Genomic DNA, 20,368 nt, shown 5'->3' on the forward strand with positions numbered 1-20,368 from the left:
TCCATTAGCGGGTGCTTTACCCCATTCAGGGCATTTTCAGCCCTGAAGGAAGAGGTGGGGGCAGGGACGGGCCAAGCCGCCCCACCGCCTGCGCTGATCCCGGCTTTAGCTCAGGCTCGGGGAGCTCTCCCGGTGACCCCGGTTTTCGATCGTCCCACAGACGCGCCGATGGCGTTTGTAGGATTTAAACACTGCTTTTACCCACAAAAACAGGCGTTTCTGGCCAAGCCAGGCAATGTTGGGCTGCTGGCGTTGGCGAAGGTGCCCGGTGCGGTTTGGGTCGCGCCAGACGGGGGGAGCAGCCGGCGGAGGGTCCCCACGGAGCCGAAACCCCGAACCTGTCCGGGTTTGGCTCTGAGGCGGCCATGGCGAGGGGGATGCCGGCCAGTAGCACGCCGGAGCGGACACTGCGGGCGGAAGGGGGTTTAAATGCTGGCGTTGGGGGGTGGCGGCGCTGCAGGGGGGCTTCGGGAGTGACCCCCTTGTACGGGGCGAGGGGAAGAGGCGCAGACAACCCCACCCCACCGTGCAGACGCACCGGCTCCAGGCGGCTGCCGGGGGAGGGAGCCGGCCCCAGGCGGCGGCGATTGGCCCTTCCCGGCTCCCCCCGGGAAGTGCACGGCAAGTGGAGCCGCGTCCTGCCCCAAACCACACCGGGCAGCGGCGGAGGATGGAGCACGGCCCCGCGTTCGACATGTGGAGGGACTACCTGGGGCTGGCCGCCGTGCTGGCCGCGCTGCCGCAGGAGCGCGGGGACGCCGGCGAAGCGGCATCGTCGGCATCATCGCCCGGCGTGCCGGAGGCGGCATCGGCGTCCCCCGGCAAGGCCCTCTGCGCCTTCTGCAAGCACAACGGGGAGGCAAAGCACGTCTACAGCGGGCACAGCCTGCGGGACGCGGGGGGCCGGGTGCAGTGCCCCGTCCTGCGCAGCTACGTCTGCCCGCAGTGCGGGGCCACGCAGGACCGGGCGCACACCAAGCGCTTCTGCCCCCTCACCCGCCGCGGCTACACCTCCGTCTACAGCCGTGCGGTGCGCAACTCAGCCGGCAAGCGGGCGGCGGGCGGCCACGCCGGCGCGGGAGCTGCTGAGAAGTAGCCAAGTGCGGACGGACCCCTCGCCCCCGCAGGTACCAGCTCAGTTTTACGCTTACGGCCGATCTTGCGGCTCCCAAAAACAGGCCAAAAGTGGGTTTTTTTGCTTCCCGGCGCAAGGCAAGGATGGGCTACAGGGAAACTCGGCTCTGGTGTTACCGCATCGAGCCAGCAGCTTTGCCAGAGGCTGCCACGCAAAGCCGCTTCCTCGGCTCTAATTAAGGGAGGGGAGCGCCTGGCGGGCAGCGCCTGCCCCGGTGCACGCGGTGCTCTCCCCTCTCTCCCCGCTTCTCTTCCAGGGGGTCGCTCCGCTTTGCCCGGCTCCGGCTGCCGGGAAGCGCCCAGCTCCGCTCTCTTGAGGATGCAACGCTGGGGAAACACCGGGACGCTGCCTTCCACCGAGACCAGTTGCCCCAGTTCCTCTCCCCAGCTGGTCAAGCCAGGCGGCACCATCCCAGCAGCGGTTTGGTGGGCGCCGCTGGCAGAAGCCGCGTCAAGACACCAGCAAAAATGCCAAAAAGGGGCGGTTTTACCAGCACCCCTGCGCCAGGGGCGTTTGTTGTTGGGTTCAGTTCTGGGTTTTGAGTTGGTTTGTTGGTTTTTATTCACCCCGGCGGGTGCCCGAGGGCAGCATTGGCTCCTGACCGACTGTCCGGGACCGTCCCGTGGCAGGAAGGGTGCCGGTGCTCCGGCTGTCGCCGAGCGCTCTCGCGGTCTGAGGGGGCCGGGCCAGTGTTAGCAGCTCGCCCGTGGCAGCTCCTGCCCTCACCGGACACGCCGGTTTGTTCTTTAACTGTTAATTCACGCGTTACGCCTAGGAAGGTGTTTATTTCTACCCGTTCTCTGTTGGAACGCTGTTTTACGTTAATAAAGGGTTGAACCGTGCCGGGGCTGGATCCCTACGTCTCTTTCCGCCACCTCCCGGCGTGTGGGGGCACCGGCCCCGGGCGCCTGCTCCGCCGCGGCTTCGGCCTCCTCAGCGCCTCCAGGCCCCGGTGGGCGCTCATCGCCAGGCGGCTGCGGAGGGCGGCAGCAGGCGGGCGCCCATGTCACCGGCAGCCCCTCACACCACTCCACCGGCAGAACGCGGCCCCGCGTTTGACAAGCCTCGTGTTCCGGCGCGGCACTCGCCCTCCCTCTGCAGGGAACCCCCCCGTCCCAGGGAAAAGGATCCGGATTTCCCGGCCGGCGCGAGCTGGCTCTTACTTGAGGTTGGAGAGCTCCAGGATCAGGCCGCGGACGACGTTGGTCGCGTCCTCCTGGCAGGCGGGCGGACACAACCCCTCCGGCTCCTCGCCCCTGACCGCGACGGGTAGGAGGGAAGAGGAAAGTGATTCTACTCACCGAATCGGGACATTTCTACTCAAAATAAGGGGTTTATCCCTCACAGGGGGGTCTGTCACCATCCCACCGCTCTAAGAGAGCGGGAGCGCCACAGAGAGGGCGATCCGCTTACCTGGGCCGCAGCTGGTCCGGGCCGTTCCCCTTGGCAAGCAGCGGCGGCGCCTCTTCGCCATGGCTCCCTCCCGCTGCGGCACGCGGCTCGCGCCCGGGCACCACAGTGTTGCGCCGGTCGGCGGCAGGGAGCGGCTGTGGGGAGAAGTTCGTGCGACGGTTAAGCCAAGACCGGGGAGCCCGAGTCCAACCCGTTCTCACAAAGATAGTTGGGGTTTTTCCCCCTTTCAGGTTATTTCATGTGTTTTGGGGGGTTGGTTTGGCATTTCAGGTGTTTTGGGGGGGTTTCTTTCATGTTAAATTAGCGACTGCCGTGGATTTACCTGCTGTGGGAGGAGCTCGAGGCTGTTCCCTCCCAGGACGCTGGATGGCTCCCCGGCCGAACAGGTCTCGTCCCGGGGGTCTGTGCCGACAGCCGAACTGGTGCTCGCGGCAGGCGGTTGCACAGTGCCCGTGGGAGCCGGCCCCGGTATTGCCGTAAGGGCGGGTGTGCTCACTGCGATTCCTCCGCTGCACGGGAGGTTGCCAGAGCAAGCGGGGAGCTCCGTGTCCGTTCTCGGCGTGATGTCCGTGTGCTCCGTGACACATCTCGCCTCCACATCCCGTTCCTCTGCGAGACCTTCACCTTCCCTCTCGCCTGTGGGATTCCCACCAGCGGGGACAGCAGGATCCGGCGCTGAGCTGGTTTCGGGAGAGGGGGTTTCTTCCCCTCTGGCCTCTTCCCGGCCCACATTGGCTTCTCCTGATGTTTTCCGCGGGGAAATGTTCCCACCCTGGGGCCGGCTAACCGGACCGATGGTACCGGCAGCGCCCGCGCGCTCCAGTTCGGCAGTGCTTCCCCCTGCCTTCAGGTCTGCAGACAGGGCGCAGACCCCTGAAATGGAGACGCTGCCACTGGCCAGGCTGCACCAGGATTCAGCTGCGTTCTTCACCATGTCGTTCGTACCGGTTGCCCGCGGTTGTTCCCCGCTCATGTTTTCCCAGTGTTCTCCTCCAGCCGCCCTCTCGGATATGGCACTGGATTCATTTTCTTCGCCGTTTACAACAGACGGGCGCGGCGGCTCCTGGCTTTGATCGGTGTCACCTCGGCACTCACCCAGCTCGCTGCGGTTAACTCCCTCTTCACGGCGAGGCTCAGGCACCTCCGCTGGCATGCTGTTGCCGCTGCTCTGGCCCGGAGTATCCACAGGGAGAGGGATCTCTCTGCCGGCCACCCCCTCTTCTCGCACTGGCGCAGCGGAGCCGTGCTCAGGACTGTCACCGATACTGCCTGTTCCGCGGTGAGTTGAGGTTTCGGCATCCAGCTCTTCACCAGCGCTTCTGTGTTGCTCCGCAGTCACCACCGGCTGATCCTCTTCTGTCTCATCTGCCATCGAATTTGCCCGCTGTGGTGACTGTGGCTGAGATGGTGCTCCCGGGACAGCTGCCTCCAGTGACTTGCCACCTCCGCTGGTGCCCGTGTCTCTTCCTTCCTGAAATAACAAGATGCCGGCATCACTCCTGTGTTAAAAAACCCCAAACTCTGGAATGTGTTCCTCCATTCGGTGTAAACACCGAAGGCTGAGTTTGCTGAAAGAGGAAAAGCCGCACCACAGAGGAGGCCCTGGCCATGCCACGAAGGGAGTTTCTCATCACCCGAGCATTTTGGCGATGCCCGGGAGCTCGCCGAGCGAGGTGGGCTTGCCCAGAGCCCAGGACAGGCGTACCTGCGGTAAGGGGCTGGGAATGCGCTCCCCTGCCCGGCTTTGCTCCGGAGCAGCCGCCTCCCCGTCGCCATTTGCGCTGTTAAAAACAATAAAACGCATTCAGTGCGCGGCAAGGCCATCGCCGGGTAAGTCACCGCGTAGAGCCTGGCTCACCCGCAACCCCCCGTCTGCCGATTTCTCGCCCCGTTACCTCCTCGGTGCGTTTGTCACGGGGTTGCTGGTGCTGCCATGGGTCGTCTCTCCCCGATCCTCCACCCATTCTGCGGGCGGCTTCAGTTTTCTGTTGGCATCACCGGTCTGAGCCGCTCCAGTCATGTCTAAGCTGTCATTTCCCGTCGCCTCTGAATCTTCCTGAAGATTTCGTTTAGTTTTGGGAACGTGCCGTTTACTGTCTCCTCCTTTTAAGGGGAAAAATACAATCCTCAGGCATCAGCCTTTGGGGTAAGAGGGACTTGGTGTTGTGTCAAATGGGGAGAACAACCTTTGTGGAGGTTATTTCTGTTATTAAATCCAAGGAAAAAAACCAACCCACACCGCTAATGCTTGAACTGAGGGGAAAAAATCGCTTTTAGGGCTTTCTGTGGGGTGTCGGCTCTGCCTGCCCCTTCTCCTCTGAAAGGCCAATAAATGGGGTCTGCGGCATGAGGGGCTCAGCCACGGCTCGGTGGGTGCTGCTCCCCCCTTGCCAACCGCAGGTAGAAAGTCGCTTATTTTTGTATTTTATCCCCATAATAACCCATATTTCCCACAGACTTGTAGCAAGGGGACATTTGGGGAAGCCACCCAGGCAGTGTGTGGCACGGAGGTGTCTTGTAGTGAGCAGCCCCAAACCCCGAAAGCACAGCGCTGTCTGAGGGGATTTGATGGAAGAGGTGTGGAAAAGGTAAATGCTGGGTGTCATTTTGCTTACAAATTGGGACATTTTTGCGGTTTATCAAGTTTGTAATAATTAGGACCCCGGGCGGTTTTAGCAGTGCGTGTTATCAGCTGAATATAAGGAGCGAGATGTGGAAATACGGGGCAGGGTGGTTCGGCTGCCTCACGGGGAGGGGAAGGGGACGCCGGCCCCTCGCCGCCCCGGCCCCTGACAGCCCCCAGCCCCTCGCCGTCGCCTCCTGCCATTACCTGGCAGCTGCTCATTCTTCCGTTTGCCCATCCCGCCGCTCGCCTGAGTGGGGAGAACAAAACGGCACTTAACGAGCAGCCTCTCGCTGCCTCCTCGAGGCACGTTCTCCCCTCAGGGCTGAACCTGCCCTTGTGCATCGCCAGAGCCGACAGCCATTTGCCTCCCCCCAGATCCAGCCCTGGGGCCCAGCACCACCCCAGCCGCCCCCCCCGGGGCCGTGTCCGCAACGCGAGAAACCAAACCCTCCAGTTCTGAGGTGAAAAACGTGGTATGTCACCTATTTCCACCCCCCGACCCGCGTCGGGCCCCCCGAAGGAGGCGCCATCTTCCCCCCCCTCACCTCACGCTTTTCCCGCCTTTTCCGCACCTTCCCCAGTGCGCATGCGCAGCGCGGGGCCCGCTGGGAGTTGTAGTCTCCCCGGGCGCCGTCAAGCGAAACGCGGCGACGACGGCGGCTTTTGCGACGGCGGCGCCATAAAGCGCGGCGTGTTGTTGACAGCGGCGGGCCGAGCAGGAAGTGAGTGTGTGTTGGATGGAGGGCGCCGGTGCCGGGACGGCTCCCGGTACTGGGACAGGGGGGCTGAGGGGTCGGGGGCACGGAGGGGAGCGGGGAGCCGGGAGGGGAGGGTGCTAGGGGTCATTTCGGGGCAGGGGCGGGCTGGCGGTGGGGAGGGCTGGGGCCTTGCGGGGGCCTCGGGGGGGGAGCGGGGCCTTCTGGGGGGCAGCGGGGCCTTCTGGGGGGCTGGGGGGGGTGGAATGGGGCCTTGTGCGGGGCTGGGGGGGGAGGCGGTAGGGAAAGGGCCGGGAGGGCAGGAGGGGAGTCCTCTGGAGGAAGGATGAGGGCTTGGGGGGGTGGGCAGCACCCTGGGCTGCTCAGAGAGGGGACTGTCGGGCCAAGAAACTTCTGGAAAACGGCGGGGGGGGGGCCCTCAGTGGGGTTCGCGGAAAGCTGAGGCCGAAGGGTGGCCGGGAGAGGGGTGGGGAGGCTCTGTCCGCGCTCTCTGGAGGGAGCCGGGGCCCCGCACCCTGATGCAGCGCTCCCCCAGCTCGGCCCGGTGAGGGACGGAGACATGAGCAAAGCCAGGAGGCCGCCGCCAGGCCGCGGTGCCGCCATCGCCAGGCAGGTACGGCCCGGTTCTGCCCCCTCCTCTGCCCCGGCACCCTCAGAACACTGGGTGTGCCACCCCCGCCCGCGCGGGAGGGAAAGGTCAATGCCATAAACAGCCCTTCGGCAGGCAAAGGGAAAGCTGGGCCGTCGCGGGCAGGACTGCTGGGCGCTCTTCTGCCACTCCTCCCACGCCGGGATGTTGGTTGTGCCGTGCCGAGCCGTGCTTTGGTTAAACAGGCACCGGTAGTGATGCCGGTTGTTCCCGTTGCAGGGTTTCTGTTGCTGAGCTGGGTGCATCTGCGCTGTCTGTCATCTTTATTTAAGTGCTTTAATTAGTTTAAATGCTTTTATTTGCTTCGTCCCCCCGTGGATTGCTGTGGCGGCCTCACTCGGGGCACCCTGGGCTCAGCCCCGAACCACAGGACACGCCGGCTTCAGGATCCGCGTCGATCCCCTCCTTCTCTCCGCCGGATCCCAAGGGATCCCCTCGCATCATTAGCGTCATGCCCTCAGGGCTGTCCGCCCTCCCTCCCCGCAGATGGGTTTGCTGGTGGACCTCTCTCCGGAGGGGACGGCGGGGGACGACGCTGGGGACGATGCCGCTGAGCTGGAGGCCGAGCTGCTGGCGCTGGTGGGAGGCCAAGCTGCGCCCGGAGAGAAGCCCAAGGGGAAAAGTGAGTGCCGCCGTCGCGGGGGGGCTCATCTGCCGTCAGTTTCTGGGATAATTAATAATGCGCCGTGTAGAAAGCGGCTCCTGTTGGGTCGTTTCTGCCCCCCACCAGGCCGGGCTGCCCCGCACGTGGGCTTAAACCGTCAAGAAACAGGTATGTGGCCCCAAAAAACCACTTGTGCTGCTTCTGCTCCTCCAGCCCCCTTGCCGATGGAGGCGATTGAGAGGATGGCCGCCCTCTGCATGAAGGACCCGGACGAGGAGGGGGATGACGACGAAGAGCTGGAAGACGAAGACGATCTCATGGTGAGAAGGGGTTCGAGCCCTCACGGGAGCTCTGCTCTCTGCGCCCCCATCCCTGGGGCTTCACTCCTCGGCATCACCCGGTCCCAAAAAAGGGCTTTTCCACCCCGGATTGTCGCTGACGAAACTCCCGGCGCTTTGCAGGCCGAGCTGCAGGACGTGCTGGCCGAAGGGGAAGGGAGTGCGGACACGCCGACGCCTCCCGCCAAGGTACGACGTATCTTTTGGCTCCGCTTTGGCTGTGCTGGTGCTGGATCCGGCCCTTTTTAGCCTTCCGTGTCATTTTGTTCGTTTCCCTGTCGAGAAAACGTGACTCAGTCACACAAACCTGCCACCCAGAGAGGTCAGAAACTTCCCTGGGGGTCAGGGGAAGGAGCCGGGTTCCCCCTGCCTCGTCCTCGGTAACGAGCAGCGTTGGAAACGCCAGTGTGGAGACAGGATTTAGAAAATTTATTGGAATCTATGAGAAATAAGTCTCTGGTCGTTCTCGGGTAATCTGTTTATTAGCAGTGGTCGGGGGTCTCCCGCTGCTCCTTGAGCCTGCAGAGGCTGTAAAATCACGGAGCGGATCGGGAAGGGCGGCCACGCCAGCCCTGCTGTGAGCCAGAGACGGGCGCCGGGCAGCCGGGTCTGCTCCGAGCCCCCGATCCGAGCAGATATCGGCGGTGGGGGGGGAGCCCGGGTCTCACTGAGTCGATCCGAGCGCTTCTCCTCGGGGCGGCTGCAGGTGCCGGAGGCGCCTCCGGAGCCCAGCGACATCGAGTCCACGCTGGCGGAGCGGGCAGGCATGTACCGGATGGCCATCGCCAACGCCAGGGAGGCCGGCGACAGCTCCAGGGTGCGGCGCTACGAGAGGGGCCTCAAGGTGAGCCAAAATCGCGTGCCTGAGGGCTCGGGGGCTCTGCCACAAAGCCCTCGGTTTCCTTGAATCTTTAATTAAATGAAACCGTTTGATCTTGATTTCTTGGCTGAGCGCGGCCGGCGTTTCCGAACTCGGGGGTTTTGTGCTTACGGCTGAGCTCCGGCCTCTCCCCGCAGCCGTGAGCCTGTCCGGCTTCCCGCAGGAATTACAGAATTCTTGGAAAATCAGGTCGTCCTAATTTCAGTGCTTAATTGTGGGCGTTAACGGAAACCTGAGGCACACGCGGGCGCAGCCGCCTGCGATATAATTATCTCTGAGGCCACGGTAAGCGCAGCGGGCTGCGGTTGAACGTCTTGCCTTGCTGCAGCGCTGGCTAAAACGCGACCTCAAGGTCCCGATTCCTCACGGTTGTTTAAAACCCTTTGAATAGTCTGAGGGTTATTATATTTTTTTTTTTATTATTTTGAGCCCTGTTTTTCCCCTCCTGGCCATTTCCCACCTTGGTTAAGCCCCTTCTGCCGTGCTCAGGTCTTTCCTGCGCCCCTGTTTCGGTGCAGAGCCCTCCCCGACCCCTAAAGCGGGATCGCGCGTTGCCTCTGGGCTGTGACATGAGAGAGGGTGACGTCTTTCACCATTACGAGCTTTTTTTGGGGCCCGTGGAAACCCGAGGGCAGCGCCGCCTTCTCGGGAGCAGAGCTCACCCTTCCCCTTGGATTTTGTCCGTCGGCAGAGCGATGTGGTCAGAGCGAGTTGGCTGGCCACTCGCACGGGCTGGGAGAGGCAGCGGCTGAAGAGTTTTTTTGGGGGGGGAAAATAAGGAGCTTGTAGAATTTGGGGCTGGATCCCCAATAGCTGAGAAACCCCCAACCTCCAGCCCAAGCTTGGGTGCTGTTTTAGGCAGACGCTGGGTTTTGCCGCCTCCGGCGGCTTTGCTGCCATCCTGGCAGGCTCTGAGGTTTCCCTTTTCACAAATGTAGAGGAATATCGAAGTGACGGTGACTTTTACCACACGCGTGTTCCTTCCAGACGCTGGAGAACATGCTGGCCTCTGTCAAGAAGGGAAAAAAGATCGACGAGGAGGAGATCCCCCCTCCGGTGGCGCTGGGGAAGGGTGTGAGCCCTCCGCAGCCCACCCCGGTGTCCCCCCCACCCGCCGCCCGCCCCGGCTCCCCGCAGCTGCCCGCTGCCTCTGCCCCCAAGCCGCAGCCGCCCCCCGTTCTCCCGAAGCCCCGGGTCCTGCCCATCAGCGCGCCGGAGACGAAACCAGCTCCTCCCTCGCCGTCTTCCCACCCAGGCAAGGGTTTGGCTCGTTCTCCGGCTCCAGAGATGGCTGTACCCCGCCGCTGATGGGGAAACCGGCAACGCCGCTCTCCTCTCCGCTTCCCCAGGCTCTGACCGTGCCAGCGCCGAGGCCCTGCTGCGGGGCCGGCAGCGGGAATACAAGCTGGCGGCGCTGCACGCCAAGCAGCGCGGAGACCTGGAGATGGCCACAAAGTACTACCGAGTCGCAAAGGTACGGCTCCGGGCGGCCGGGTGCAGGTCGGGCAGCCGGAGGGGCCCGAATTTCCCTCCCTGGTCAATATTGACGGAAATCTCCCCCTTTTTGTGGTTTCTGTAGTAAAACTAAGGTCAGTTGGGCTGGTAGCAAAACTCGGAAGAAAAAAAGAGCAAGCTTTTCTCTTTTTCTCATGATTTTTCAGAGCTTTGACTCTCTGCTTGACGCAGTGGGGAAGGGCCAGCCAGTGGAGCTGAGCAGCGTGCCACCTCCTCCCGGTAAGACCCGAACCCTCGCCGCGGAGCGACAGTCAGTGTTCATACCCCCTTTTTGGGGGGAAGAGAAAGCCAGCGTGGCAGTTCCGCTCGTCACGGCGGACGCAGCAATTACCTCGCCGCTCGTTTGCGGGTGCCGATCGCTTCCCTCTCCCCTCAGACCAGCTGCCGAAGGAGTTGTCGTCGCCTGGCCGGCCGCAGCCTGCCGCAGCAGTGCCTGTGCCAGAAGCTAAACCAGCATCTCCTGCGGCAGGTAGAAGCCCCGATGGCAGATTTCTAACCCCAAATTGCTCTCTAGGGAAAAGGGGTTTCAAAGAGAAAGGCGATTGAAGCTTTTCTCCTGCTCTCCCCCCAAAACAGACGTCCCCGCCGCTCCCCGGGACATGCTTGAGGCTCTGCAGCAGAGGATGGAGCGGTACAAGATGGCAGCAGCGCAGGCTAAGAGCAAGGGAGACGACCGGAAGGCCCGGATGCATGAGCGCATCGTCAAGGTGCGGCAGCCACGTGCTCCACCGGCCGGTGTGGTGCCACCGGCCGCGCCACGGCCCTGCTCAGCCTCCGCTTTCCCTTCCAGCAATACCAGGACGCCATCCGGGCACACAAAGCGGGGAAAATGGTGGATTTCTCCGAGTTGCCTGTTCCGCCAGGTATTTTCCCCGTCCCTTTCGTGGCGAGCGCTTCTCGGGGCCGTTTCCCAAAGCCGGCGCACCGCGGGGAGGAAGATTCGGACCCCTCCAGCCCAGCGAGGTGGGGGGGACTCTGGTACCACCCAGCCTTTCCCCCTTTGCACCCGCCTCGGCCAGGCTTCCAGCCCATCCAGGGCGCGGAGACACCGTCCGGAGACCAGAGCATCGCCGGAGTGCTGGAAACGGCCATGAAGCTGGCCAGCCAGGAGGTCCACGAGGAGGAGGACGGCGCTGAGGAGGCAAAGGTTGGGGTCTCTGGGGGCTCAGGACCCCCCATCCTACTCCCCCCGCTGCTGTAGGAACCCAAAACGGGGAGCAGGGAGGGCTCTCGAGGGGACGCCCGGCCCCCCCGCGCCCCAGGGACGGACGTTTCGTGTTCTTCCGACTGCGGCCCCCTCCGACGCCATCCCTTCTGTTCCCGGCACAGCCTGCCGCCCGCCCTGCCCCGGCGCGAGCCGCCGCCTCCCAGCCCAAGCAGCCGCCGCCGCCTCCCCGAGCCTCCTCCGCGGGTGCCCCGAATTCTGCCGGAGTGGCCAAACCGGACCCCAAAACCACCGCGAAAGGTACCGGCGTGAACCAACGCTGCGTCTTTGCCCGCTCTGACCGCGCTGGGGGGGCGCGGCGGGCCCCGGCAGCCCCCCGGGACGCTCAGCCCCCCCCTTTTCCGTCACAGCCCAGCAGCAGCTGGCATTCCTGGAAGGCAGGAGGAAGCAGCTGATGCAGGCTGCCCTCCGCGCCAAGCAGAAGAACGACATCGAGGGGGCAAAGCTCTTCCTGCGCCAGGCCAAAGGGCTGGACCCCATGATCGAGGCCTCGCAGAACGGCCTGCCCGTCGATATAACCAAGGTCAGGGGGCTTTTTTAAGGTTTGTGAGCCAGGCCTGGCGCTGGCTCCTCCTGTCACCGACCTGATCCCTTCCTTCCGCTCCAGGTGCCCGAAGCCCCCGTCAACAAGGAGGACTTTGTGCTCGTGCAGCGTCGAGGGGTGCACATCTCTCCCGAGGCGGCCAGCCAGTACCTGGAGCTGATGAAGCTGATCAGGCAGCAGCACGAGGTAACGGGGCCCAGGGGACGGCCAGAAAATAGGGTTATTTTGGCCACGTGTGGGAAGAGATTGAGAACGAGGTGGGCAGGACGTGATGCGGGGCTGCGTAAAGCGTGCGATGAAGGAGGAGAGACCTGGGGGGGGTCTTCCTCACTCTGGATGAGGAAGGAAGGATAGTGAGGAGGAAGGAAACTAGCTCCTTCCCTCGCCTAGGGTGGGGTGAGAACCTGCAGCTTTAAATCTCAGCATAAATCGAGGCTGAGTTTGGACTGAAATGGGAGTTTTCTGCCGGAGAAGAAACCTCTGGGCTGGAGCGGGATGCTCGGGAAGGGGGCGGCGACTCTGGGCTTCGAAAAACCGGCACCAGCGTGTCTGGGGAGCGCTGGGTCAGGCGTTGGGGCTGCCGCGGCTGCCCGGCGAGCTCCGCTCCTCTGTGGCCGCCCGCACCAGGAGGCCGGTGGCATGCGGAAACCTTCCTCTTCTCCCGTCTTCCTCCCAGATGTGCGTGAATTACTCCAAGCAGTTCACTCACCTGGGGAACATTGCGGAGACAACCAAGTGAGTCTGCCGGGGTGATGTGCGCAGGGAAGGAGGGCAGGATTGCCACAGGGGGAGGCAGCTTCCTCGCCACGAGAGCGTGGTGGTGCCGAGGAAGATGAGGACGTTGCCGTAAGCCGCTTTCCCTGGCAGGTTTGAGAAGCTGGCTGAGGACTGCAAGCAGAACATGGAGATCCTGAAGCAGGCCCATGCCCGGGGCTTCCCGCTGCCCAAGTACCATTACGAGCAGCGAACCTTCAGCGTCATCAAGTAAGGGGTTGCCGGCCGAGTGCGGCTTCCGTGGGCGAAGAGGAGCGGGCAGGCGCTGATGGGATTTTTCCGCTCTCTCCGTCTGCAGGATCTTTCCGGAGCTGAACAGCAACGACATGGTGCTGTCGATAGTGAAAGGGATCAACCTCCCGGCGCCGCCAGGTGAGAGAAAACAGGTGGAGAGTGCCGGATGGCCGCGACTGCGGAGAGTTCCCCAGCTCCGACTGCGCCGCTCGGCCGTCGGCGCCGGCCCGGAAGGCTCAGCTTGCGAGGCCCCGGCGCTGCTCGGCAGCTGTCAGCCGGCGCTGGCGGCTGGGGATCCTCACCGTGGCAGGGAGGAGGGAGCGCTGGGGTTTGCCTGCTCCCCCTCGCTGTGCCGGGTGCCTGCTGACAACTGGGTTAATTACCTGCGGTTAAAATGCTCCGGAGATGGCTGAGCCGCACACCGGTGCTCGTTAACGTGCGCCGCTTCCCCGGCTGTTCCATATGTGGCCCTGTGGGGCGCGGTGAGGATGTGGCAATGGTCCTGCCAAAGCACCGTTACGCCAGGCGGGCTCCCCAGGGAGCAGCAGGCAGCTGCCTGTGCTGGCAGAGCTCAGGGCCCCGGGGGGGGCCGCGAATCCTCTGCCGTGGCGACTTGCATGCGGTGGGTGCCGCCGGCGCGGTGCTCACGCCGTGTCGGCCTTGCAGGTGTGGCTCCCAACGACCTGGACGCCTTCGTGCGCTTCGAGTTCCCCTACCCCAACGCGGTAAGTCGGGGTCCCTCCCGCCGTCACCCTTCGCTCTCCCGTTGTCGCACTCACCCTCCCGCCTTCGCCTTGGCAGGAGGAAGCTCAAAAGGACAAGACCAACGTCATCAAGAACACCGATTCTCCCGGTAAATGCCCCATTTTGCCCTTCTCGAGAGGTGGGGAGGGGGGCTGGCACCAAGGGCCCGCGCCGCCATCGCCGCCGCAGAGCGCGCCAAGGCTTCGGGCTGAGAATCGTTAACGTGACAGGGCGGGGGGAGCAGTAATTAACGCGGCTCTGCTCCCGGTCCCCGTCTCGCTGTAAGGGGGTATCTCCGCGCTGCTCCTCCTACTGATGCCGCGGTTTTGGCGCGGTGGTTCCCTCGGCAGAGTTCAAGGAGCAGTTCAAGCTGTACATGAACCGCGGGCACCGTGGGCTCAGGCGCGTCCTTCAGACGAAAGGCATCAAGTTCGAAGTGGCGCATAAAGGGTAAGAGACCGGGGTTTTCCGCCTCCTCCATCTGCGCCGCGCTGGTTTTACACCTCCCCGCTCTCCCAGGGGCCTGTTCAAGACGGACCGCGTCATCGGCACAGCTCAGCTCAAGCTGGAGGCGCTGGAGACGACCTGCGAGGTTCGGGAGATCATCGAGGTGAGGGGCCTCAGGCGCGTCACCCCCCCAGCCGCCGCCGCCGTCTCCTGGTGGTGACTGGCCGCTCTCCGGTCGGCGAACGGGATTTCCCTCTGCTCTCCCAGCTGCTGGACGGCCGTCGGCCCACAGGGGGGAAGCTGGAAGTGATCGTGCGGATCAGGGAGCCCCTGAGCTCCCAGCAGCTGGAGACGAGGACGGAGCGCTGGCTGGTCATCAACCCCAGCACCGTGCCCCCGGTAAGTGCCGCGGCGGGTACCGGACGTTGCCCACGCCTCAGCCCGGTTGCCCTCGGGCCCCCCACCCGTTAAATAAACACCACGGGGTGGGGGGAGACGCCTTCTTAAACTCGGCTCTCCCTCCAGGTCGCCGTTTCCAAACCCAAACCGGCCGTCGCTCCCACGAAGGAGGCGAACAACAGGCGAGTACCGGGGCGGTTGTCTGGCGAGTGCTGCGGCGCGGTGGCACCCTGGGCAGGGCACGCCGGGGCGGCGGGGGCTCGGCACCTTCTCTCGGGGGTTGACTCGAGCGCTTCCCGGGATCCAAACTGTCCCCGCGGGGCCGGGCTGGGACGGGGACGCAGCGCCGGCACGGCGGGTGCTGTTCACCGTCTCTCCTCTCCATCTTTCCTTCCCTTTCAGGACAGCCATCTGCGCGGTGCTGTAGCGAGGCCGGTTCTGCCTGCGCCGCTCCTCCTCCTCCTCCTCCTCCTCCTCTTCCTCCCCGGGGGCCTGCTTTTGCCCAAAGGGGCGCAGGCCAGAGCCGCAGCCCGGGTAAACGCTGATTTCGGGACTCCTTGTCCTGATCCATCCCTTCCTCGGTGGCTGCTCCCGCCCCTGATCCGGGGGTGTCCCTGATCTGGGGGTGTCCGAACTCGCCATTGCCGCTGGTTTGGCAGCTGGGGAGCGGCACAGGGTGGGAGTTAACCCCCCGTCCAGCGGCGAGAGGAGGCGGAGGAAAGGGCGGGCGGCCCGCGGAGGAGAGGAGCGAGGACCAAGGTGGGAGATGAGGAGCGAGGAGGGGAGGGCCAGGCCCCCCCGGCACCCCCGTTCCTTTCCCTCCCGGCCTGCGCTGGCAGATGGCTCCTGAAAGGATGGGGCTGGGGGTACATCGGGCGCTGCGCTGGGGGGGGCCGGGGAGGGCCACCGCCCCCTCCCCGTCCTCCCCCCGCCTCACCCGGGGCCATTTTTCCCCCCCCCACCTCAAAACACCGCAGGGCCGTGCCCGCCCTGCCCAGCCTCAACCTGCTGGCCTTCGACCGGGAGAAGCTGGAGAGGAAGGTGAGCACCGCTGCGGCCTTTTGGGGGGGCTGTCCCCCCCACCGCCGCGTCCCCCCCCACCGCCGCGTCCCCCCCTCCGCTGTCCCCGCAGATGCTGGCCTACACCCAGGCGCAGCGGCCGGTCCCCCCCGAGCTGCGGGAGCAGCACCAGGACATCGCCCGGCGCAGCCAGTGCCTGCGGTCGCGCCTGCAGCAGGGCGACCCCCCCTTCCGCAAAGGTGAGGGGGCCCCGTGGGGCGGGGGGGGGGGCAGAGCCCCCTCCCCGACTCTCCAATTTACCCTTTTCCCCCTCTTTTTAGAGTACCTGGCGCAGCTGGAGCGGTACCTGCACCTCTACACCGAGGCGGCGCGGCGCCTGGGCAGCGAGGGCAACCGGGTGAGGCAGCCCCCCCGCCCCCCCGGGGGGAACGCCAGCACCCAAGGGTGCTCTTTGGGGTGGGGGGCCCTGCGCCCCCCCTGACCCCTCCCTCTCGGCAGGAGGCGGCCAAGGAAGCGCTGTACAAGAGGAACCTGGTGGAGAGCGAGGTGAGGGGGGGTGTCTTTCTGGGGGTGTCCCCCCCACAGCCCCGGGGGTCCCCCCCTCACCGCCCCCCTCTTCTCTTCCAGCTCCAAAAGCTCCGCCGATGAGCCCCCCCCCCCCTCCAGCTGCCCCCCGCCCCGGGGCTGGGACCAAGCGGGGCGCAGGCGCTTTGGGGGGGCGCACGGCACAGCCCCCCCGGGCGCTGCTGTGACAATCACAGGGATCAGAGCTGCTACCTCCCCTCCTGGTCCCTCCCCGGGGACAGGGTGACACTAACACCCCCCCCCCGCCCGCTCCCGGGGTCCCCGTCCCCCCCAGCACTTTGCCCCCCTCCCGTGGTGGCCGGGGACCCCTGTCCGTCCCCCCGGGAGGGGACCGTCACCCCTCTAAGTGCCTGTCCCCAGGGCTGGGGGGGGCCGGGCTGCGCAACGGGTTTATTTTGTGCTGTGACACACACAAATCTATAAAGTTTTTAAGAAGAAAAACACGGGTTTTGGTCAATCCCCCCCCCCGCGGGGTGGGTGGAACGGGCTGGGGCCCCTCGGATGGGGGGCGGTGGGGACACGGGCCTGGAGCCACCTCCCGCGGCCTGGTGGTCCCCCCCCGGTGTCGTGGTGCCCCCCCCGGTGTCGTGGTCCCCCCCCCCGGTGTCGTGGCCCCCCCCGGTGTCCCCCGGCCCGGCTCAGGCCTCAGGCCCGGGCCCAGGCCCAGGCCGCACATCCCCGTCGCCACGGCAACGGCTTCCGGCCACGGCCCCGCCCACTCCCCAGGGACCGCCCCCCGCGCCGGTGCTGCTTCTCCATGGCAACCGCTCCCGGGCGGACGGGCGGAAGGGTGGGCCAATCAGGGCGCGGGCGCTCAGTCGCCGTTGGTGGCGCCGCCTCGCCGGGGTGGGGCGCGGTGGGGATTGACGGCTGCGCCGGGCCAATGGAGCGGGGGGCGCCCGCCTCGCGCCGCCGGGTCTCCCAATGAGGGGCGCGGGCGGCGGGGAGGCGGCCAATGGGCGCGCGGCGTGGGCGGGCCGTCGGCGGCGGGCCGGGGCGCTCCGGAAGCGGAGGGGGCCGGGGGAAAATGGCGCCCAGCTCGAAATCGGAGCGGGGCGGCCCGGGGGGAAAGCGGGGCCCGGCGGGGGCGGCGGGTGGGTCCTCGGCCGGGCCGGGCCCGCGGGGCCGCCGCGAGCACGTCGTGAGGCAGCTCGACCGCGTCAAGGTGAGCGGGGGGCGGCGGGGAACATGGCGGGGGGCGGCGGGGGGCCTGAGGGGAGCGCTGGGGGGGGCTGAGGGGGCCCTGAGGGAGCGGCGTTGCGGGGGGCTGAGGGCGGACAGCGGCGGCGACGTGGGGGGCTGAGGGGGGCCACGGCGGGGTCCCTGGGGGGGGTCGTGGTGGGGGGCGGCCTGAGGGGAGCCCTGGGCTGGGGGGGGCGGGGGGGGACCGGGGGGAGCGCTGGGGCTGAAGCGGGTCCTGGGGGGGCCCGGGGACGGGCTGGGGGGGGGGGCCCGGGGAGGGGCGCTTTGGGGGTGTTGGGGGGGCTGTGGGGACACGCTGGGGGCGGGGGGGTCCCTGACGGCGCCGCCCCCCCTCCCCAGCTCAGCGGGCAGCTCTCGCCCCGGCTCTTCCGCAAGCTGCCCCCGCGGGTCTGCGTCTCCCTGAAGAGCATCGTGGACGAGGACTTGCTGTGCGCAGGGTGAGAGGCCGCGGGGCGGGAGGGGGGCGCGCGGGGCGGCCCCCCCCGTCTGCGGGGGCTGCGCTGGAGCTGCCGCCTGCCCCCCCCCTCCTCGCCAGGCACATCTTCCTCGGCTTCTCCAAGTGCGGCCGCTACGTCCTCTCCTACACCAGCAACAGCGGCGACGACGACTTCTCCTTCTACATCTACCATCTCTACTGGTGGGAGTTCAACGTCCACAGCAAGCTCAAGCTGGTACCGCGCCCCCCCCTCCCTCCACCGGACAGACGGACACCCCCCCTTCTTCCCGGCAGCTTCTCCGGCGTTTCGGGGGTCCCCACGGCCGCCTCCCACCGCGCTCCCTCCCGCAGGTGCGGCAGGTTCGGCTCTTCCAGGACGAGGAGATCTACAGCGACCTGTACCTGACGGTCTGCGAGTGGCCCAGCGACTCCTCCAAAGTCATCGTCTTCGGCTTCAAGTGAGCGTCCCCCCCGGTGCCGCCGCGTCCCCCCTGTGCCACCGTGTCCCCCCCCGCCGCCACCGCCTCACCCCCCCGCCCCTTCCCGCCACAGCACCCGCTCCGCTAACGGCCTCCTCGTCAACATGATGATGATGAGCGACGAGAACCACCGCGACATTTACATCAGCGCGGTGGCCATGCCGCCTCCCAGGCACTGCCCCGGCTGCCGGGACGTGGCCCTCGCCCACCCCGGTGAGCCCTCGCCGTGCCGCCGGCCCCTCCCCGCCCGCCGGGGCGGCCGGCAAGCTGCCGTCCTGGCCCCCCCCCCGGCCCCGGCGCTGAGACGGCGCCTCTCCCCCGGCTTTCCGCAGGCGACCGGCAGGCGCACTGCCTGCGGCACGGCTTCATGCTGCACACCAAGTACCAGGTGGTCTACCCCTTCCCCACCTTCCAGCCCGCCTTCCAGCTGAAGAAGGACCAGGTCGTCCTGCTCAACACCAGCTACTCCCTCGTGGCCTGCGCCGTCGCCGTCCACGCCGCAGGTACGGGGCTGCCGGGACCCCCCCGCGCCGCCGGAGCGCCCCCGCGGCCCCCCGTAACCCCCCGCTTCCCTCCCGCAGGCGACAGCTGCCAAATCCTCTACGAGCGCCGCAGCCCGCCGGCGCCCTGCCGCCGGGCAGGATGCGTCCCGCCGCGGCCGGAGGAGCCGGGGGAGCGGGAGGGGGCGGCGGCGCAGCCCCTGGCGGGGCGGGGGGCGCCGGGGGGGGACGGGCAGGGCCGGGGGGGCGCGGGGCTCTCCCCCGCCGTGGCCAAAGCCAAAGAGTTCGTGGCCGACATCTTCCGGCGCGCCAAGGAGGCCACGGGGCCGGCGCCGGCCGGCGGCGGGGGCGAGGAGGAGGAGGAGGAGGACGAAGACGGCGGCGGCGGCGGCTTCGAGTGCTGCCCCCCGCCCGCCGCGCCCCCCTGCTCGGGGCCGGCCGGCCCGGGGCGCTGCCGCCTGCACCCCGCCTCCCCCCGGGGGGACGGCAGCCCCCCCGGTGAGCCCCCGCCCGCGCCCGGCCCCCCCTGCGCCCCCCCCGCGCCCCCCCCCGAGCCCGGCTACGTCAACTACACCAAACTGCGCTACGTGCTGGAGCCCGGCGAGCCCACCGCGCCCGAGGAGGGTGAGCCGCCGGCGCGGAGGGGAGATCGGCGTCCCCCAGGGGAGCCCCCACCCCCGGTTTGGGGGTGCCCCCCCCCAGTTTTGGGCCCCCCCTCACCCTCTTCCCCCCCCAGAGTACGAGGACGACAAGATCTCGCTGCCCCTTCGTGGTCACCGACCTGCGCGGCCGCAGCCTGAAGCCGCTGAAGGAGCGGGGCGACGGCGCAGGTGAGCGCGGAGGGGGGCGCGGTGGCGGGGGGGGGCTCCGGGGGCCCCCCCCCTCCCCTCCCTCAGCGCCGCGGGGGGGTGACGGCCCCCCCGCCCCCCCCCCAGGGGCAGCACCTGACGGTGGAGCAGCTGACGCTGGACTTCGAGTACGTCATCAACGAGGTGATCCGTAACGACGCCGCCTGGTCCCGCCAGTTCTGCTCCTTCAGCGACTACGACATCGTCATCCTCGAGGTGGGGGGGGGGACGGGGACACCACGGGGCCCCCCCGGGACCCCCCCGAGCCCCCCCCTCACCCCTCTGTCCCCCCCCAGGTCTGCCCCGAGACCAACCAGGTCATCATCAACATCGGGCTGCTGCTCCTGGCCTTCCCCTCGCCCGACGAGGAGGGACAGCTTCGGTGAGGGGGCCGGGGGGGCCCCAAAACGCCCCCCAGCGCCCCCCCCCCGCGCCCCCCCCGGCCTGAGCCCCCTCCTCCCGCAGACCAAAGACCTACCACACCAGCCTGAAGGTCGCCTGGGACCTCAACACCGGCACCTTCGCCACCGTCAGCGTGGGGGAGCTCACCGAGGTCAAGGGACAGACGAGGTGGGGGGCGGTTTGGGGGGGGCCGGGGGGGCGTTTTGGGGGACGGGGGGGCAGTTTGGGGCTGGGGGGCGGCGGTTTGGGGGGCCGGGGCAGGTGCTGGAGCCAGGCTGGGGGTGCTGGCGCAGGCGCTGGGGCCACCCTGGGGCAGTTGGGGGTGGTGGTGGGGGGCTCAGGGTGCCGGGGGGGGCCCCCCCCGGGCCCCCCCAAACCCCGTGGCCCCCCCCCGGCCCCCAGCGGCAGCGTCTGGAGTTCGTACCGCAAAGGCTGCGTGGACACGGTGATGAAGTGGCTCGTCCCCGAGAGCAGCGGCCGCTACGTCAACAGGATGACCAACGAGGCGCTGCACAAAGGTGGGGCCGGGGGGGGCGCGGGGGGGTCCGGGGGGGTCCTGGGGGGTCCTGGGGGGCTGCTGCCCCCCCCTCACCCCCCCCTCACCCCCCAGGCTGCTCCCTGAAGGTGCTGGCAGACAACGAGCGCTACACCA

General features: G+C 67.1%; 4 protein-coding genes across 4 annotated transcripts; 3 read left to right on the plus strand and 1 right to left on the minus strand.

Annotated features, from left to right (window-relative positions):
- Window positions 1–670: 670 nt before the first annotated feature.
- Window positions 671–1,096, plus strand: NANOS3 (nanos C2HC-type zinc finger 3). Its single transcript, XM_059833036.1, has one exon. The coding sequence runs from the start codon at window positions 671–673 to the stop codon at window positions 1,094–1,096; it is 426 nt and encodes a 141-aa protein (XP_059689019.1).
- An 895-nt stretch (window positions 1,097–1,991) lies between these two features.
- Window positions 1,992–5,409, minus strand: BRME1 (break repair meiotic recombinase recruitment factor 1). Its single transcript, XM_059833037.1, has 7 exons — window positions 5,379–5,409; window positions 4,444–4,651; window positions 4,254–4,329; window positions 2,871–4,019; window positions 2,549–2,682; window positions 2,299–2,391; window positions 1,992–2,109 (listed from the first exon to the last, which is right to left on the minus strand). Exons 1-7 carry the CDS (start codon window positions 5,407–5,409, stop codon window positions 1,992–1,994), a joined length of 1,809 nt encoding a protein of 602 aa, XP_059689020.1.
- Window positions 5,410–6,449: 1,040 nt separating this feature from the next.
- Window positions 6,450–15,911, plus strand: CC2D1A (coiled-coil and C2 domain containing 1A). The gene is made up of 29 exons (XM_059833038.1): window positions 6,450–6,503; window positions 7,026–7,161; window positions 7,357–7,463; window positions 7,605–7,670; window positions 8,188–8,325; window positions 9,349–9,616; window positions 9,711–9,835; window positions 10,023–10,095; window positions 10,253–10,345; window positions 10,453–10,583; window positions 10,667–10,739; window positions 10,896–11,023; window positions 11,206–11,341; window positions 11,452–11,624; window positions 11,709–11,831; window positions 12,322–12,380; window positions 12,513–12,629; window positions 12,718–12,791; window positions 13,320–13,378; window positions 13,455–13,506; window positions 13,748–13,847; window positions 13,917–14,007; window positions 14,112–14,243; window positions 14,370–14,452; window positions 15,083–15,284; window positions 15,376–15,502; window positions 15,584–15,660; window positions 15,762–15,809; window positions 15,891–15,911. Exons 1-29 carry the CDS (start codon window positions 6,450–6,452, stop codon window positions 15,909–15,911), a joined length of 3,066 nt encoding a protein of 1,021 aa, XP_059689021.1.
- A 964-nt stretch (window positions 15,912–16,875) lies between these two features.
- On the plus strand, window positions 16,876–20,367 carry DCAF15 (DDB1 and CUL4 associated factor 15; the record flags this gene model as incomplete). Its single annotated transcript, XM_059833039.1, is given in 15 exon segments — window positions 16,876–17,013; window positions 17,391–17,488; window positions 17,587–17,722; window positions 17,839–17,945; window positions 18,040–18,179; window positions 18,299–18,469; window positions 18,548–18,791; window positions 18,957–19,090; window positions 19,203–19,228; window positions 19,230–19,290; window positions 19,397–19,530; window positions 19,611–19,696; window positions 19,780–19,884; window positions 20,119–20,234; window positions 20,327–20,367. Coding segments are annotated over 15 exon segments (1,737 nt in total), but the record flags the coding sequence as incomplete, so codon positions are not given.
- Window position 20,368: the final 1 nt, after the last annotated feature.

This window comes from Gavia stellata, chromosome 38, assembly GCF_030936135.1.
Source record: "Gavia stellata isolate bGavSte3 chromosome 38, bGavSte3.hap2, whole genome shotgun sequence".
NCBI lineage: Eukaryota > Metazoa > Chordata > Aves > Gaviiformes > Gaviidae > Gavia > Gavia stellata.